Source organism: Physella acuta, unplaced genomic scaffold (genome assembly GCF_028476545.2).
Source record: "Physella acuta isolate Inbredline_101_S28 unplaced genomic scaffold, ASM2847654v3 ptg002072l, whole genome shotgun sequence".
NCBI lineage: Eukaryota > Metazoa > Mollusca > Gastropoda > Physidae > Physella > Physella acuta.
The window spans coordinates 33,510-50,652 of NW_026733574.1; the positions used below are offsets into that span (position 1 = coordinate 33,510).

At 38.1% G+C, this 17,143-nt stretch overlaps 1 protein-coding gene across 4 annotated transcripts; it reads left to right on the forward strand.

Annotated features, from left to right (window-relative positions):
* The first annotated feature begins 2,552 nt into the window (after positions 1–2,552).
* On the forward strand, positions 2,553–16,763 carry LOC131932010 (cell cycle control protein 50A). 4 transcript variants are annotated; one of them, XM_059288888.1, is made up of 9 exons: positions 2,553–2,667; positions 7,175–7,308; positions 7,770–7,910; positions 9,345–9,552; positions 9,647–9,769; positions 9,875–10,096; positions 10,765–10,930; positions 11,443–11,474; positions 15,317–16,763. In XM_059288888.1, exons 1-9 carry the CDS (start codon positions 2,589–2,591, stop codon positions 15,328–15,330), a joined length of 1,119 nt encoding a protein of 372 aa, XP_059144871.1. In that variant the 5' UTR covers positions 2,553–2,588; the 3' UTR covers positions 15,331–16,763. The 4 variants fall into 4 exon arrangements, 3 of the variants coding, with proteins under 3 accessions (XP_059144871.1, XP_059144870.1, XP_059144872.1); XM_059288887.1 differs by lacking the exon at positions 11,443–11,474 and adding an exon at positions 14,239–14,296; XM_059288889.1 differs by lacking the exon at positions 11,443–11,474.
* The last annotated feature ends 380 nt before the right edge of the window (positions 16,764–17,143 follow it).

Below are 17,143 nucleotides of genomic sequence, written 5' to 3' on the forward strand. Positions count from 1 at the left end.
ATATTGCACATCACGATGTCAGCACTGAGAACATCAAGATGTAAACATCTTACACATCACGATGTCAGCACTGAGAACATCAAGATGTGAACATCTTGCACATTACGATGTCTATACTGAGCACATCAAGATGCGAACATCTTGCACATTACGATGTCTGCATAGAGAACATCACGATGAACGTAGCGCGCATAGCAAGCTGTCTTCGGTATGTGCATCAGGATGTCTACATCAAATACATCCAGATGTTTGCTCCAGTAACATCAAGATGTCAGCAACAGTCAAGATGTCTACACCAAGCACATCAAGATGTGTACACCAAGCACATCAAAATGTGTACATGAAACACGTGAAGATGACATCAAGATGTGTACATGAAACACGTGAAGATGACACAACAAAGAGCCCACAACATCAGCATTACAACCACGCTGTTCTATATAAACTGTTCAAGGGAGACGATCAATATACAACTGACTACCTCCCCAGGGTCAGTCTGACCTGGAGGTAAAGTCGTAGAGCAGAAACTGCCTGCCGTTAATTAGTGCTGCTGTTTATTTTTATTGTCTTACTGCACGCGCCAATTACTGATAGTAAACAGTTCTTTAATTTAAAAATTGGCGCTGGGTTGAATTATGAAAAGATGGATCATAGACCCGTGAAGAGAGGCGGGGTTGGAGAACGGGGTTGGTGTCAGGTTGTCAAGTTCTGTCCACCCTCAGCAGTAGCTCCACCGTACCCAGCCGACCACACTCCACCACACCTCCACCCAACCACTTCCTACAGCCGCTTGCCTTTTGATACTGGCAATATATGGGGATTATGTACAAGCTAGGATTGTTTATTTTTAGTGTTGTAACATTGCGCTAGTTGGTAGGGGCAGGTATGACAAATTTATGTAATGCATCAATTTCTGTCTCCTGATGGTTCTTAATTTCTGCAGGTCAGTTTAGTATTTCACAGAACACTGCAATTTCTGCAGGTGAGTTTAGTATTTGACAGAACACTGCAATTTCTGCTGGTGAGTTTAATATATTGACACAGCAATACCCATTGATAGTCTAACAGCTTTAGATAAAAACAAGCCAAATTGCTAGTTTTGGAGTTAAAACGAATTTTGAAGTGAATACTGTTGTGTTATTAACACGTTTTTCTTAACTCAGCTTCGCGTTTGTTTGTTTGTTTGGATGTTTGTTGTTAAAATTGACATCGAAAATTAGCCCACTTCTGATTGCTCTAGAGATCTGAAATTTGGCATGTAGGCTACTTTCGCCTAACAATTTCAGATGCAATCATATAAACTAGCAATTAGAGACCGTAATTAGCTTAATTTAATTACGCCCCAAGGACCATAAACTTGAGGACATGATTTCTAAAGATACCGACAAGACTGGAGGCCTATTGACACAGTTACTTCGGCCCCAATCGATGTGAGCGCGCTGGCCGTGATCGTATAGCGGTTAGAACTTCGCGTTGTGGTCGCGACAACCCAGGTTCGAATCCTGGTCGCTCAAGATTTTTAGTCCGTGTATTTATAAACACTTAGTCAAGTCATACTTAATCAAGTCATTAGATAAAGTAGAAAATAAACTATATAAAAAACTTTTTTTAAAACCACGTTTTTCATGTGTAGCAACGGACTAAAAAGGAGAAAATAAAATACTTAAAAAAAAACTTTTTTAAAAAACCACGTTTTTCTTGTGGACTAAAAAGTAGAAAATAAATTTTCATACATTTGATGACAAAAAACGTGGGTCGGGCAGATGGGTCGGGAAATTTGATGGTGAACGTACCCACGTTTTCTGTCATCAAATGTATGAAAATTTATTTTCTACTTTTTAGTCCACAAGAAAAACGTGGTTTTTTTAAAAGTTTTTTTTAAGTATTTTTTTTTTATTATTGCTTATCTTTTCCTTCTCAACAACTAAATAAAGAGATATTATACTGCAATTACTAAGGGACATAATCCAAAAAATAATAACAGATCAAATACTTCAATAGTTGTCTAACTTGTTCGAACTGTGTTAAAAAATTCTTTCCCCCACCCCTCGGAAATTTTGAGTTCTTCTTCTACCCGGAGAAAAATACCTGAAAGAAACCTAAAACGTTCCAGTCGCGTTTTGCTCCAAGTCACACGGTTCGTAGCAGTAAGAAAAAAAAGGAAATACATAACAGAGAATGCTTGACCCTGAATCACAACACCACTATTAGATTTATTCTATTTTTTTTTAAAACAGAATAGAAATTAAAATTATGCTACATCTACTAATTTAAAGGTTTTTTTTTTGTCAATACATAGATCTACTAATAAAAAGAAAATTAATTGTGGTTTCCTTTCATGAAAAAAACTGAAAATCAAGTCAGAAAGTCAGTTAGATCTAGTATTAAAATTTATAAAGCTTCGTATACTAGATCTAGAATCTAGATCTGTAGCTCACTAGCACTAAAGTCTAGGTAGGCCTAGATCTATGTGCGATTTTTTGTTTAACAAGATTTGTTTCGGTTCTTTTATAACCAATGCCTACATCCTGAAATTCACACTTTTTAAATACATATCAACAGATGGCGTTGCTGTTTCTTGCTTAGCAATGGCGACGAACCTACAAAACAGTGATGAAACTACTGTAGTAACCGAGGAAGAGAAACTTAAAACAAAACGCCCCAAAGGTAAGACTTAAAACTGTATTACCATGAAACTAAATTTATAATCATACTTAGGAAAAACCTAATGTATTTAGATCTAAATAGATAGATCTAGGTCTAGACTAGCTAAATTTAGAATAATTTAGATATTCTACTTCTAGAGATAATCACATCAGCAAAAAAATAAGGTAATCTATCGTTTTGGGTACGTAAAATCGCCCGCGACTAGTAATGTGAAAAACAGGTGACTCCTTAAATTTTAATAATTATTTCACATTTTGAGGAGGATTTATGTTTTGAAAAATACAAAAATGTTTCCTTCTTTCATTTATATACCTGTTTTTAAACAATTGAATTAAAACTTTTCAGTAATAAATGAAGACTAGCGATGTTTCCAACAGATGCAACCATGCTCATTTACTATAGCAGCCATCTTGTTTAAGTTTTTTTTATAGCGGATATAGCGCGAGACAGGCGGAAGTCACTCTATTTTACAAATGGCTGCTGTTTATATAGCAAATCTTGCTCGCAAACACTGCTGTTTAAAGTTAATTTCTGGCATATATTGATATATTTAGCCATTGATTTAGGTTTATTATTCATTTATCTATAATATTTGACACAAATATATCACAATATACTTCTACTAAAGCCTTGACAATGAGGTAACTTTTTCGTACATTAATAGCCGCGGGCGATTTTACGTACCCAAAACGATAGATTACCAAAAATAATTTTAGATTAGAATACCCTGAATAGGCAGGGCCTAAGCCCTAAACTCTAAACCCTAAAGGACGCCAGCGAGAAAAGTCTCAAAGGTATTTGAGAGGTTCATAAATTAATTTAAAAATCATGCTCTGCGTAGTTACAATTTAATTTGTATAAAATCCTGCCTGTCTGGTTTTTTTCGGACTTTACTAAAAAAAATACTAAAGATTGGATGTAGGCCTAGGCCCTATTTGATGTTTTTACTATTTTCAGTAGGCCTAACTAAATAAAATTTAAAAAAAAAGCAAAAACAATTTGGTTTTCACATGTAGTGGCGACATAAACAATGGCATCCTGCTATTCAATAGGCCGCCATAAATGTTATTGTACACATTGTAAGCTTAAAATAGAAAAACTAGGTCATGGGGTTTAAATTTGCATTGTTATTTAAAAACTTGATCTGCAAAGTTTTGTAAACAAAAAAAACTATAAAGTGGGGCTGTCAGAAATCGATCACGGAGTTCCTGTACAGCCAATCAATGTTTGTCTTACGAAAGTGAAACATCGGGTTATAACTTAGGCTCGATGAAATTAAATATAAAAGTAGGCCTAGCCTTAAACTCAAAAAATTATTTTCAAGTTCTCTGTATCTGCAACTTGTATAGCATTGATTCTAAAAATATTATATTTCTGAATTAATTTTAGGCTTAAGTTTTTAATAAAATTTTATCTTTTATTATTTTTACGGTCCTAAATCTAAAAAAGCACATTTTTACTCCATGTCAACAACATTACGGAAGGATTTTCGTCAACTCACTGGTGTCCATTAGATAGATATAGAATCTAGATTCTAGTTTTCTAGATCTAAATCTGGTTCACTCACAGTTCAGTGAGTTCACAGTCCAGCACTGGCAATAGTAAATTTAGATCTAGAGCTCATATTTATTGAAGTGACTACTCGGAAGAAGATTTTTCTCCCCAACGTCTCCACTTAGTCGGCAAAAGTTAGCTCTGCGCATGCACAGTGGTCTAGGGTTAGGGATAGGATTAGGGTTGGTGTTAGGGTTCTGCGGTTGTAAACACACACATGCACAGTACCATTGAAAACATCACCGCGATGGCAAGTTGTAGTTTCTCTCCATGGCGCATGCGTATCTTTTTCCGGCTAGCATCGGCCCATATTTATTTGGGCTCATGCAGCGAAACTCCCAATTCCCATTAGGTGCTATTTAATGACAGTTTCACATACAAACTAACGGAAAGTAAATTTAAACTCTGCATTGGTAAAACTCCATTTTAGCTAATTTTATTCCCCACTTCACGTTCATCTCCAGTTGAGCATATTTTATTATAAACTCAACTGAAACACACACAAACATTAGGAAAACTCAAGAATTAGAGCTAGATCTAGGCCTACTTATTTTTTTTATGAATGTGAGTTTTAATTAGAAAAGTAGAAAAGGTAGGCCTAAAAAAAAAAAAGCATTAGGACAGTTCCAATTAAATAGCGTGTGATTGTCAGCGGGAGAAAAATGGCTACACGGTGGAGGGTTCGTCCTGAGTTCATATTGACTTTAATTATCAACATACATCATAGCTTGGGCAATTTGAAATGGTGTTGGCCTCAGTTTTGGGGTCATTGTGAGTTCATAAAAGTTTATAGTTCAGGCCTATACATTTAATACATCCAACATATTTTTTCAACACAAGTCCATATCATTATATTCTTCATATACTGGTCTAGATACTTATCTTATAGCCTCAATAATTTTGTGGACAGAGAGAGTCTTGCAAAATCTCATTTTTATTTGAAAGGGATATTTTATAGAAATACATGATCTTCCATTTCAATCATATTGTGCCTTAAAATTTGGAACAAAAAAATGTGTTTTTAATAAGAAATAGTTAGTTTGTATATTTTTTCACAGGGTTCGTACGCAGTCTGGAAAGTCTGGAAAAAGTCTTGAATTTAGAAAAGTGAATTTAAGACTTAAAAAAGTCTGGAAAATCGCTAGTTTTTGGGCTGTATTTTTTAAAAGTCTGGAAAAAGTCTGGAATCTAGTTTTAGAAACAAAACTTCGTAGTCCATATTTTCCATATCAAAAATTGCTATTTTTAAGTGAATTTACTCCAATTTTTTCCCCCGCGCTATCGCGCGGGTTTACACTGTGTTATGGCGTTTTTTCGCTGGTTCGCAGAAAAAAAAAGATTGCTCAGTTACTACGTCATTGGGAGAAGAGGGGAAGGGAGGGAAGAGATATTTTGTGGCACGACTGACCCCGTGTAAATGTGTTACAAGTACTTAAAATTGTCATTTAATGAAAGAATGTCGCCCTCAGAATTGTTAGGCTCTCGATTTTACCCGCTATTTTTTCATCGTTTGAGTTTGCTTGCAGGCAGTCATAACAAAAATTATGGGGGAGATGTGTGAGTGGTAGTTTAGATATAATTTATCAGTCTGTAAGGCGTCATCCATTTATGACTTACAACAATTTTTCGGATTTTAGACCCCCCTCCCTCCCCCTTTCCCCACTCCCCCCCCCCCCCCCCCGCCCTCTGTCCACACGCGTTCACTTACTTTAGATTAATATTAGCATTTATAAGATGAATAAGTCGCAAGGCCTCCTTTGGTTCATAGCTGTATTTCTGTTTGCTTCAGCTTAACAAAGAGGTACTATTTTTATTTAGGAGTCGTCTATAAATGACGTCACACTCCGGAAAGTCGGGAGGAGGGTTTCAAAAAGTGTGACGACCTGCTCTTGCAATAATGTTAGGGCAAATATAAATACCGTGTTTTGTTTACACGCTGTGATGGTTTTTAAAACACCAGCACAGTCGTCTTAATTTTACTTTCTACTCGCAAGATACACGTTTTATGTTTGTTTTAGAATGTAATCACAAACTCTTCCGACCCCTTCCCCCCTCCATGTGGACGTCATAAATGGGTGACCCCTTTAATTTTAATCCACCTTCCATTAAACTGTTTTTGAAATCTTTGCAAATGCTGACGATTAAAGTTAGACTACCCCGCCCCTCCTTGTAACATCGGTCACTTGTGTGAACTCACCGTGACCCCAAGTGGGTAGTTGGTACTGCTTGGTAAGGAGGGTGGGAGAGGGGTATAAGTCACAGCACAGTTCATGTTATGACGTATTAAACAGGCATACTGAAGTCTAGACTACTATGACCTCACAGTGACCCATTCACCGTGTTGTGTGTGTGTCTGTGAGGGGGGGGGGAAGGATACCGGCAATTTTTTTTTTATTGCAGACCCGTTTCTCAGCTATTACTATAAGCACAAACAGTGAATGATGTGGTTTTTTTTTTTGCTCCACATTTTTTTTACAAGTAGCCTATATTAGGCTACTTAACAAGAGCAGACCTAAATTAATACATTACATTATTATTCTTTAGAGAAATTAATTCTCACTATCCAATACCATTTTAATGATAGTTTAATTGAAAACATAAGCAATTAGATCATTAACAGATTACATTGGAAACTATATAGTTGCATCATTTTAATCAATTATTTTAATTGTTAAAATTTTAGGTAGGGTGAAATAGGCAAACTTAGAAAAAATGATTTTCTGTCAATTTGGCTAGAGAAAGTTCAATATGAATATAGCTCAATTGCCTAAAATTATGTTATTATTTTTCATATTATAATATGATCACTTTAAAGAAAGATTTAAAAAGAATAAAAAAGGAGTATTTATTTTGCTAAGTACAATTAACTTTTTTAAACAGAAAATGTCTTTAAAGTACAATAATTCACTTTACTTTTGCTGTATTCCTAATACAAGTTGCTTAACATTTCTAGAAACCAAGTTTAAGCAACAAAATCTCCCAGCATGGCAGCCCATTCTGACTGCCAGCACTGTCCTACCAGCCTTCTTTGCCATAGGTCTGGCATTTATTCCCTTAGGAGTTGCTCTGCTCATCACATCTAATAATGTAAGTTGTTCACTGAAATATGTCTGCATCAACAATGGGCTACCTTTCTTCCATTCATTGAGTTTCCTGAGTATTTGAACATGGCCATTTACACTTACAAACACTTGCTTTGATCAGCCCTGTGCTCAACAAACATGCACTCAAATACCAGGCACTTGCCTAACTTTATTTTTATATTAATATATGTAGTAGTCGTAGGGTTCATGCAATGTCTGGAGACATTTGGAATTTCCTATTTAAAAATGGCTTTTACATCACTAGTTTAGGGGTTTGTTTAAAAAGTCTGGAATTTGATGTTATTTAAAAAATGTCTTCTGTTTTTGTGTGTTAATAGCAAAACTACTGTGCAGATGAAATACCTAAAGCAGTTATCTCGGTCCACTTCTGTTGTACATCATACATCTATGTGTATCACAGTGTGTTTATTCCTTACATGTGAAGCTAAAAATATTTGATTCCAGGTAAAAGAGTATTCGCTAGACTACACCAACTGTCACATGGAAAATGGTTCCCAGACCTGCGCTGAGTTTTTTAAAACTGAGAACAACACAGGGCTGACTTGTAACTGTACCTATAACATAACCCTTTCAGATTACTTTGAGGTGGGCACATTTTTTTTTCTTAAAGGGTAGAAAGCATTCTAAAAATAACTATCTATAATAATAGTTTCGCTGTCTGTGTATGTATCTATCTATCTGACAAGAACGCTCTGTCTGACAAGAACGCTCTAGAGAAAACATAAGAAAAAATTCTATCTGACAAGAACGCTCTAGAGAAAACACAAGCAAAATAAAAACATGCACAGTAATTCGAAAAACGAAATATGACGTCGACACATTTAGCACAGAGTAGAAAATAATCTCAAACCCAGAGAGTGCTCACAGTTATATGACGTCATTGATTATCGCGTTAACATTGAAAAAAAGGAAATGTTGTCTAATCTTAATGGTTTGCGTGAAGAGTTTCTTGCATACAATTCTTCGGGTAGGGGCGAAGCCCCACCCCACGCGTAAGAACGTCTGAGCCCCCCCCCCCCCCCCCCTCCCCAACTCAAAAGAAATTTCTTCATCGATACTCTATAATAAAATTACCGCCTAATTAATGTGTCTAATCTAAAAAGTGGTTTTCTTGCAATTTCTTTAATGCAATTCTTCGGGTAGTGGCTAAGCGCGACACCAGTGTTTCTTTCAGACTTTTTCCTCCCCGGAGAGGGGTGGGGGTAATTGAAATTTTCGGGGGCGGGGGTAGAATTTTCGGGGAGGGGGGCGGACACTGGAAAAAGTATATAATTATATTTCGTTGAATGGGACGGTAGACATGTTTTTGTGGGGGGGGGGGGGGTGGGGGGGTAGGGGTGGTTTCCTCATCGATACTCTATAATAAAATTACCGCCTAATTAATGTGTCTAATCTAAAAAGTGGTTTTCTCGCAATTTCTTTAATGCAATTCTTCGGGTAGTGGCTAAGCGCGACACCAGTGTTTCTTTCAGACTTTTTCCTCCCCGGAGAGGAGTGGGGGTACTTGAAATTTTTGGGGGCGGGGGTAGAATTTTCGGGGAGGGGGCGGACACTGGAAAAAGTATATAATTATATTTCGTTGAATGGGACGGTAGGCATGTTTTTTTGGGCGGTGGGGGTGGGTGGGTGGGGGTGGGGGGGGGGTGGGGGTGGGGGTGGGGGGTGGTGTGTGTGTGTGGGATGGGTTGGTTTTAGTTTAGAGAAAAGAGACAGCACTATCAACCTAGCGCCCGGTGTATCCTTCCTCAACGGGCCATTTTTCTCGTTAAATAATGTTTATGATAGAATGAAAAAATGTGTTTCAAATGTAATGATTGGGGATTGGCATGTATAAATAGTAGAGATATAAAATGTATTTTATATTTGTTATAAAAAATGTATATAAATATAAAAATAAACTTTTTATTGTTAAGTTGTTACTATAGATAATATTATAAAACTAAAATATTCTATCCTACCTTAGACTGTAGTTTAAAATAAACCTCAAACGTCCACTGTAAGTGATGTGTTACTCCACAGAAATCTGTGTATGTGTACTATGGCTTGACCAATTACTATCAAAACCATCGTCGCTATGTGCGGTCAAGAGATGATGACCAGCTCCATGGTGACAGTAAATCCCCTGGCAGCCTGAATGATGACTGTGATCCCTACAAGTACACCACCATTAACAAAACCACTTATGGTTATGCTCCTTGTGGTGCTATAGCCAACAGCCTTTTCAATGGTATGTGTATTTTCTTTCTGAACTTTTCTTGTCTTGATATCTTTGAACTCATGTGTTGATTGTGTTGTAAACTCAACACTCTGTCTGTCAACAGATTCGTTCACAATCACCTACATCAAAGAGGATGCTCAAGATGTTCCCGTGGGCCTGATAAAGACGGGCATAGCCTGGGTTTCAGACAAGAATGTCAAGTTCAACAATCCAACAGGTCCTGATGGTGAGTACACACTTATGGTGCCATCCAGGTACAATTCAAATATAAACAGTTTTACTTAGTTAAATAATTTTCTTACACACAATGTAAAGAAAACTTCTGTTACAGCCTGGGCAAACTTTGTGAAGCCACCCAACTGGAATATAAATGTAACCAACCTCGACCCTGAGAACGAGGCAAACAATGGGTACGAGAATGAAGATCTGATTGTGTGGATGAGGACTGCGGCGCTCCCCACCTTCAGAAAACTGTACCGCCGCATCAATCACACCATCCCTGAGTTTGGCAAAGGGTTGCCCTCTGGCACATACAGGATAGATATCAGTTATAGTAGGTACAGTTACAGTATTGTGGGTAGACAGAAATTATGGGATAGTTATCATAGTAGGTACAGTTACAGTATTGTGGGTAGACAGAAATTATGGGATAGTTATCATAGTAGGTACAGTTACAGTATTGTGGGTAGACAGAAATTATGGGATAGTTATCATAGTAGGTACAGTTACAGTATTGTGGGAAGACAGAAATTATGAAATAGTTATCATAGTAGGTACAGCTACAGTATTATAGGTAGACAGAAATTATGGGATAGTTATCATATTAGTAAAGTTCCTTTTCAAACCTGACGGTCTATAGGGCAAGTGAAGTAGAGTTCACTTGTTTCTGTGACCTCGGCATATGAAGAGATAGTGTTGTCAGCACTATGCCCAGCCGCCTTTACTTTCCTTAACGTGAGTTAGGTACCCATCAAAGTTGGGTGGACTCAGGGACGATCTACTGACTTGAACCCGGATTCAAACTCAAGACTTCCCAGTTAGCAGTCCAGCTCTCTACCACAAGACTACTCCATCCCTTATCATATTAGTACAGCTACAGTATTTGTGGGTAGACAGAAATTATGGGATAGATATCAGTAAGAACTACTAGAGCATTGCAGAAATGATGGTATAGAAACTGTATATATAAACTGTAACTCAGATGGCTTCTACCTTCCATAGGGTACCCTGTCGTTGGCTTTGATGGCACTAAAAGTTTAATCATCTCCACCACCTCCTGGTTGGGTGGCAAAAATAATTTCCTGGGCATTGCCTACATTGTGGTGGGATCTCTGTGCATAGTGCTGGGAGTCATTTTTCTTATCATTCACATCAAGTGGGGCAAGAAGTAAGTGCTTTTACATTTGTGGGGTTCTGTATGGGGCTTGTGTGTTAGAGGTTCTGTATAGGGGTTTGTGTGTTGGAGGTTCTGTATGGGGCTTGTGTGTTGGAGGTTCTGTATATGGGGCTTGTGTGTTGGAGGTTTTGTATGGGGCTTGTGTGTTGGAGGTTCTGTATGGGGCTTGTGTGTTGGAGGTTCTGTATGGAGCTTGTGTGTTGGAGGTTCTGTATATGGGGCTTGTGTGTTGGAGGTTCTGTATGGGGCTTGTGTGTTGGGGGTTTTGTATGGGGACCTGAGTGTTCTGTGTGATGGGTGGGGCAAGAAGTAAGTGCGTTGGGTTAGTGGGGTTCTGTATGGGGACTTGTGCATTGAAGGTTTTCTGTATGGTGGGTTGGGCAATGAGTAAGTGGTCTGGTTTGAGGCTTCTGAATGATAGGGCATGTGTTAAAGTTTAGTGTGTGCTTGTGTAGTGTCATAGATTGTAAGCATGTCATTGACTCCACTTGTCTGTGGTCTAGTGTAGAGGCCAGTATCCTGACTGATGCCACTGGTATGTAGCCTAGCCCAAACTCTCATTGCTTATTCTACTAAGCAATTTCATTTTTTATGGGCTATGGGTACTTTTGTTTTTGTTGACCTATATTGTAGATATAGACATGTTATCTCATTGTATAACTTTTTATTTAATTTTATTTTTTCTTATAACATTTTTTTTTAGCTTGTACTGCTTGTAATTTTTTATATATTTTTTCACTAACTTACCTTATATTAGTTTTTAAAATATATTTTTTCTATATAAAACCTCTATACAGAGCCTTTCTAAGCTTCAAGTTTTGTTTTGGTAGTTGCATTGACTCTAGGTGATTTCACCATGCTGTATTTGACTGTCTGTCTTGTCTGGTGCATGTTGCATCATGTGGTTTGCCATGGATTGACCAACTCTTGTAACTCCTCTTGTGCTCAGCCTCTTGGCAAGCCTGGAGGATGAAAGGTATTTCAGTGAGTACTACGTGTCCACCAAGTTCAGTAACATTGCAAGTTCTGATGGCAGAACTAGGACCGATGTTGTCTCATGGTTTTTCACTTCAAAAAAGAAGCGGAGCAGGGGAGTGAAGGAAAGTGTGAGTGAGGAGGAGGAAGCACCAGAGATAAGCAGTCCCTCTGCTCCATTGATCAAGAGATCTGGGCCGAGTGAGTCGTCCAGCAGGCCACGTGTCCCTAATATTACGGTGACCCAGGAGATGGCTAACAAGCTGGCCACACAGTCACAGAACACGTACGTTGGCTTTGTCCAGCCAGTCAGTAGAAGTGTCACTAGGACAAACCACGCAAGCTCCAAAAAATCCTCAGGACCCCCATCTGTCAGGAGACTACATCAGCACAGCTCCAAGGTGGGCAGCGTGTACAGCGGCCTCAACTCCAGCATTCTGGCCCAGCGGCTGCGGGAGCTGCAGATTGACAGCTCCAGGCTGTCTGTCAGGCCAGCGGTGCCAGATTCTGACACAGAGGGCAAGGTGCTTGACCCCCTGAGTCCAGTGGATTCAGATGCTGGCTCTGCCTACAGCTACGCGACCACCTACCCCAGCAGCAGAACCTCTGATTCATGGGTCTCCAGGGGAATTCAGGTCAGCAAAAATATCTCCAGGAAGAAGTCTAATAGAATAAGTGCCATGGACCAGCTGCACACACCATCTTTGTCAGAGGAGGCCTCTAGCAGTGTCATGAGTTTAAGGAACATTTCATCAGAGCAGCTGGACAGTGGGGAGATGAGTGGCAGGAGTTCAAGGCGCAGCCACTACGTCAGGGCCTCACACTCCTCCTTGTATCTGCTGCTTGAGGAGCAACCCCAGCTGGGGGCCCATCTGCAGACATTCAACTTTGATGAACAGCAAGAAGACAAGGTTCTGCAACAACTGACCCTAGACAAAAGCATTGATGAGCTTTCTGCTTTAAATGTTGATGGTTTAGAGAGCCAGGCAGCCAGTAACAATAACATGTATGCTGTCCTAGGGGGGTCGGCCAACTTGACCAGCACGGATAGACAGCTGCCAGGTTGGCTTGACCAGTCCAACTTGACCAGCACGGATAGACAGCTGCCAGGTTGGCTAAACGCGGCCAACTTGACCAGCACGGATAGACAGCTGATCACTGACAACCAGATCAACAAGTGGTTGTTGTGGAACTTGCGGGAAGACCGCCCCATTCCTGCTGAGCATGTTGTTAAGTGGGTCATGTTTGATTCTGCTGGCAACCCATCAGAAGACCCAGACAGTCCCGTACCTTGACCAGACCCAGGAGCGCGTGGTTTAGTAGCTTGTAAGTTGGGCTGGCAGGTCACATGGTGCAATTTTGATGCAGTCTTTTGCTCATTTTTTCTTTTGACCTGGAGTGTGTCAGTTGATCACTGAGGCAATAAAATAACAGTAGGAGGGTCTTGCAATCATTGATCAGGAAAAGGCTAACATTAGCAGGAGCTGGTCAAAATTGCACCACCCTGCTAGTGTTGTTTTATTCTTCATCTAACCAGTCGTCTCCCTCATCCGACATGTTCTGTCATCTTTTGACTGGCAGCTTTTGACATGTCTGCAGTCACCTAATGACTAGTTCAGTCAACTTTTGACGTTTGCAGTCAAATATGACTAGTGTAGTTTATGACCTATCCAGTCCACTTATGACAAATATGTTTAGTCGTGTTGATCCAAATTGTTCCATCACTATGTAACACATCTGCAATAGCCTGTTAATGCCATCATGTGACATGACCATTCAGATCATCAGACAGTGTTTCTTATTCCCCATCATATGGAACTTGTGTATTGTGAAAGGACAAACATAAGTTGTGTATAAAAATGTGATTATAACCAGAGGAGCTCACTTTCAATGCTACTTGAAATGTTGCTTCGGGGACATTTTATTTTTTTGTCTGGGTCTGGTTCTAGTAATGGTTAAGTTAGCCTAAGTAAAATACTGTCTTGTGGGTGACACTAGATCTAGTAATGGTTAAGTTAGCCTAAGTAAAATACTGTCTTGTGGGTGAAACTAGATCTAGTAATGGTTTAGTTAGCCTAAGTAAAATACTGTCTTGTGGGTGAAACTAGATCTAGTAATGGTTAAGTTAGCCTAAGTAAAATACTGTCTTGTGGGTGAAACTAGATGTAGTTGCTTCTTTTATCTTTTGTTTTCTTAAAAAAAAAAAATAAATGACCCAGCTTAGCAAGTTATACAAAAAGAGTAGATTCCCTTTGAAAGTGTGGTCCCCTGCTTAGAATGAGATGGCTAAAAAAATGAATGTTTTCTAAATGCCCTTCCTGTAGTAGAGAAACCAGTAGAACATCCTTAAGTGTACCACCATCAGACACTTCAGACAAGAAGGTATATTGTGTTGGCACTTTATCAGATGTTCAAGTGTTTGGGTTCTTTGTTCAGTTTGTCACTCTGGCTTAGCACCTTTGGCCATTGGACTCATCTGTTTTATCTCATCAATAATTGGCTTTATGCTGACGCTTTATTTTTATATCAATTAGAGAAAATGTGCAAAATTGTTTTATTTTAAAGTTGAATTCATTTCTTTTTCTCCAGGTTTTAAATTATTGTTTATGCTTATGATGAAATGTTGTACAGTGATATGATAACAATATATTTGTGGGATTGTGATATAGTAAAAATATAGTTTGGATAGAAAAATTATAAAAAAATAGTTTGATAGTAATACGATAAAAAAATATGTTATTGGTTAGTGATATGGTAAAAATATATATTATTGGTTAGTGATATGGTAAAAATATATATTATTGGTTAGTGATATGGTAAAAATATATGTTATTGGTTAGTGATATGGTAAAAATATATATTATTGGTTAGTGATATGGTAAAAATATATATTATTGGTTAGTGATATGGTAAAAATATATATTATTGGTTAGTGATATGGTAAAAATATATGTTATTGGTTAGTGATATGGTTAAAATATGTATTATTGGTTAGTGATATGGTAAAAATATATGGTATTGGTTAGTGATATGGTTAAAATATGTATTATTGGTTAGTGATATGGTAAAAATATATGGTATTGGTTAGTGATATGGTAAAAATATATGGTATTGGTTAGTGATATGGTAAAAATATATGTTGGATAGTAGTAAAAAGACAGGAACGTTTGTATGTTTACTTTATGCTAGAAATATTATCAGGGTAATTTTACTGGAGAAACCACATTATGACTGACAAGCCAATAATAATTTTACTAGAGAAACCACATTATGACTGATGCAAGCCAGTTGTAATGAGATACTTGTATAAAGGCAGATAAAAAGACATAGTTAGATGAGCCATTGGCTTGACCCTAGTCCTGTGGGGCTGGTACTCATTAGAGCCTGTCTTTCTCTCTCCAGATCAGCTGAAATGATCAATGTAACACCCAAGGACACCTACTGAAAGATCTGACCACAATGACCGCCCCTGACCTAATGGCTGTGCTGCAACTTTCTGGAACTGTCAGAACATTCCAGTTTTTTTTTTATAATGTTTCTTTTTCATGCACATTTTCTATTGGCACTGCTGTCTTGGTGGGCATTTCATAATATTTTAAATTGTCAACTTTTGTTACCCCTTTCTTTTATATTCAGAGTATTTTTTATAATGTTTAATCACTGAATTATGTACAGTTTTTTTAGCATGATATAATAGAAAAATATGCATTGAGTGCAACTCTAAAAATTAATATTTACCCTTACCATTGCAGTGAGAAGTTAATTATGGTACGGAATATTGCACAACAGTAGTCTAATACAGTAACATGATAAGGATATAACCCACCCACCATGAAGCTAATGGTAACAAGATTAAATTGGGACCCCACCCATTAATAAACTAGGGGAAAACAAGACTAAATTAGACCTCCACACATTAATAGGCTAGTGGTAACCATTTAGAACTACATACTTATTGTGCTTGATCAATTATGCTGGATGCCTCATCCTTTTGAGGCAAGCTGTCAACTAAGTATTTTGTGGGCCACCATATGAACTGGTTTAATTCAATATAAACTAAGCCTTCTGCTTCATCCATGTCAAATAGCTATTTATTTGTACTGCTTGTTACCTTTTGAATGAAAGTATTCTATTCCAATGTCATTGTTGTTAGTTTTTGTTAAGATGTTTATATTTTACTGCATTTTTTCATATTGGTCTTGATTGTTGAGGAGTATCTTTATAGAATAGATGCTAGATTGGTGTATGATTGTTTTATTGTTGACATGTATTATTGAGGAATTGATGTTTGTTTGTGTGGGAATCTGTGTGTGATTGTGGTGAATGTGTGTGTATGTGATATCAACATGATTGATGATTGGATGAGTGTCACCCAGCTGGTCTAGTCAGTTTGTCATCAGCCATGTTCAAAGTTTCCACCAATGAAAACGTAGCTATTTTTATCTCCAACTGTTGTCAGTTTGTGGGGGTGAGCTTCAGTAGAGAGGTGAACTTGGTTTCCCATTGCTCAACTTGTGGAATCAGCTGTCTCCAGTCTCTGTGCCAGACAAGGTTATGGCCCTTGTCTCATACTCCAGCATTAGATCTCTACACTGAAGTAGTGGGGTGCCAGCTAGTCTGATGGTGTAGGTACCTGACCACCCTGTCATGCCAAGTTGAGGCGAGCCCATGGTTGTCTAGATGAGGGCTAGTCCCAAGGTTTGGGTACCTCCCATTGTTAAGCTTAGGGGTGCTTCCCAGTCGCAAGTTAGAGAAACTAGTATGCTAGAACATCGGTGACTTGAAACATCTTTACAGTAGCCTGGCATGTGAACACACTAAATTGTCAAATAAAACAATGCTGTCTGCAGATACTTGTTTCTTCCATTTAGTTTGTGTCTTAGCAAACAGACTTCAAGCTTGTGGGTCTTGTTGATTTGCTGTCAATTTGTATTTATAATAAAATGTATATTTGGTTTAGTCCGCACCTGATTTGTTTCTTTGTTCAAACATGAAGGTGGTCTGGTCTTTCTACTATGTTCAGTATTTAGGGCCTACTAATAGATGACTCAGCTTTTACAAGGTTCAGTATTTAGGGCCTATGGGATCTTGTTACCTAATATAATCTAATAGTTACCCCTACACCATGTATTTCGTACTTTCCTGGGTGGTGCGGTATTAATAGCCATTGGAGAAGGCATCGAAGTCCAAGTTGGGGTTGTTGTTTGTTTATTTTTTTATTAAATGTTT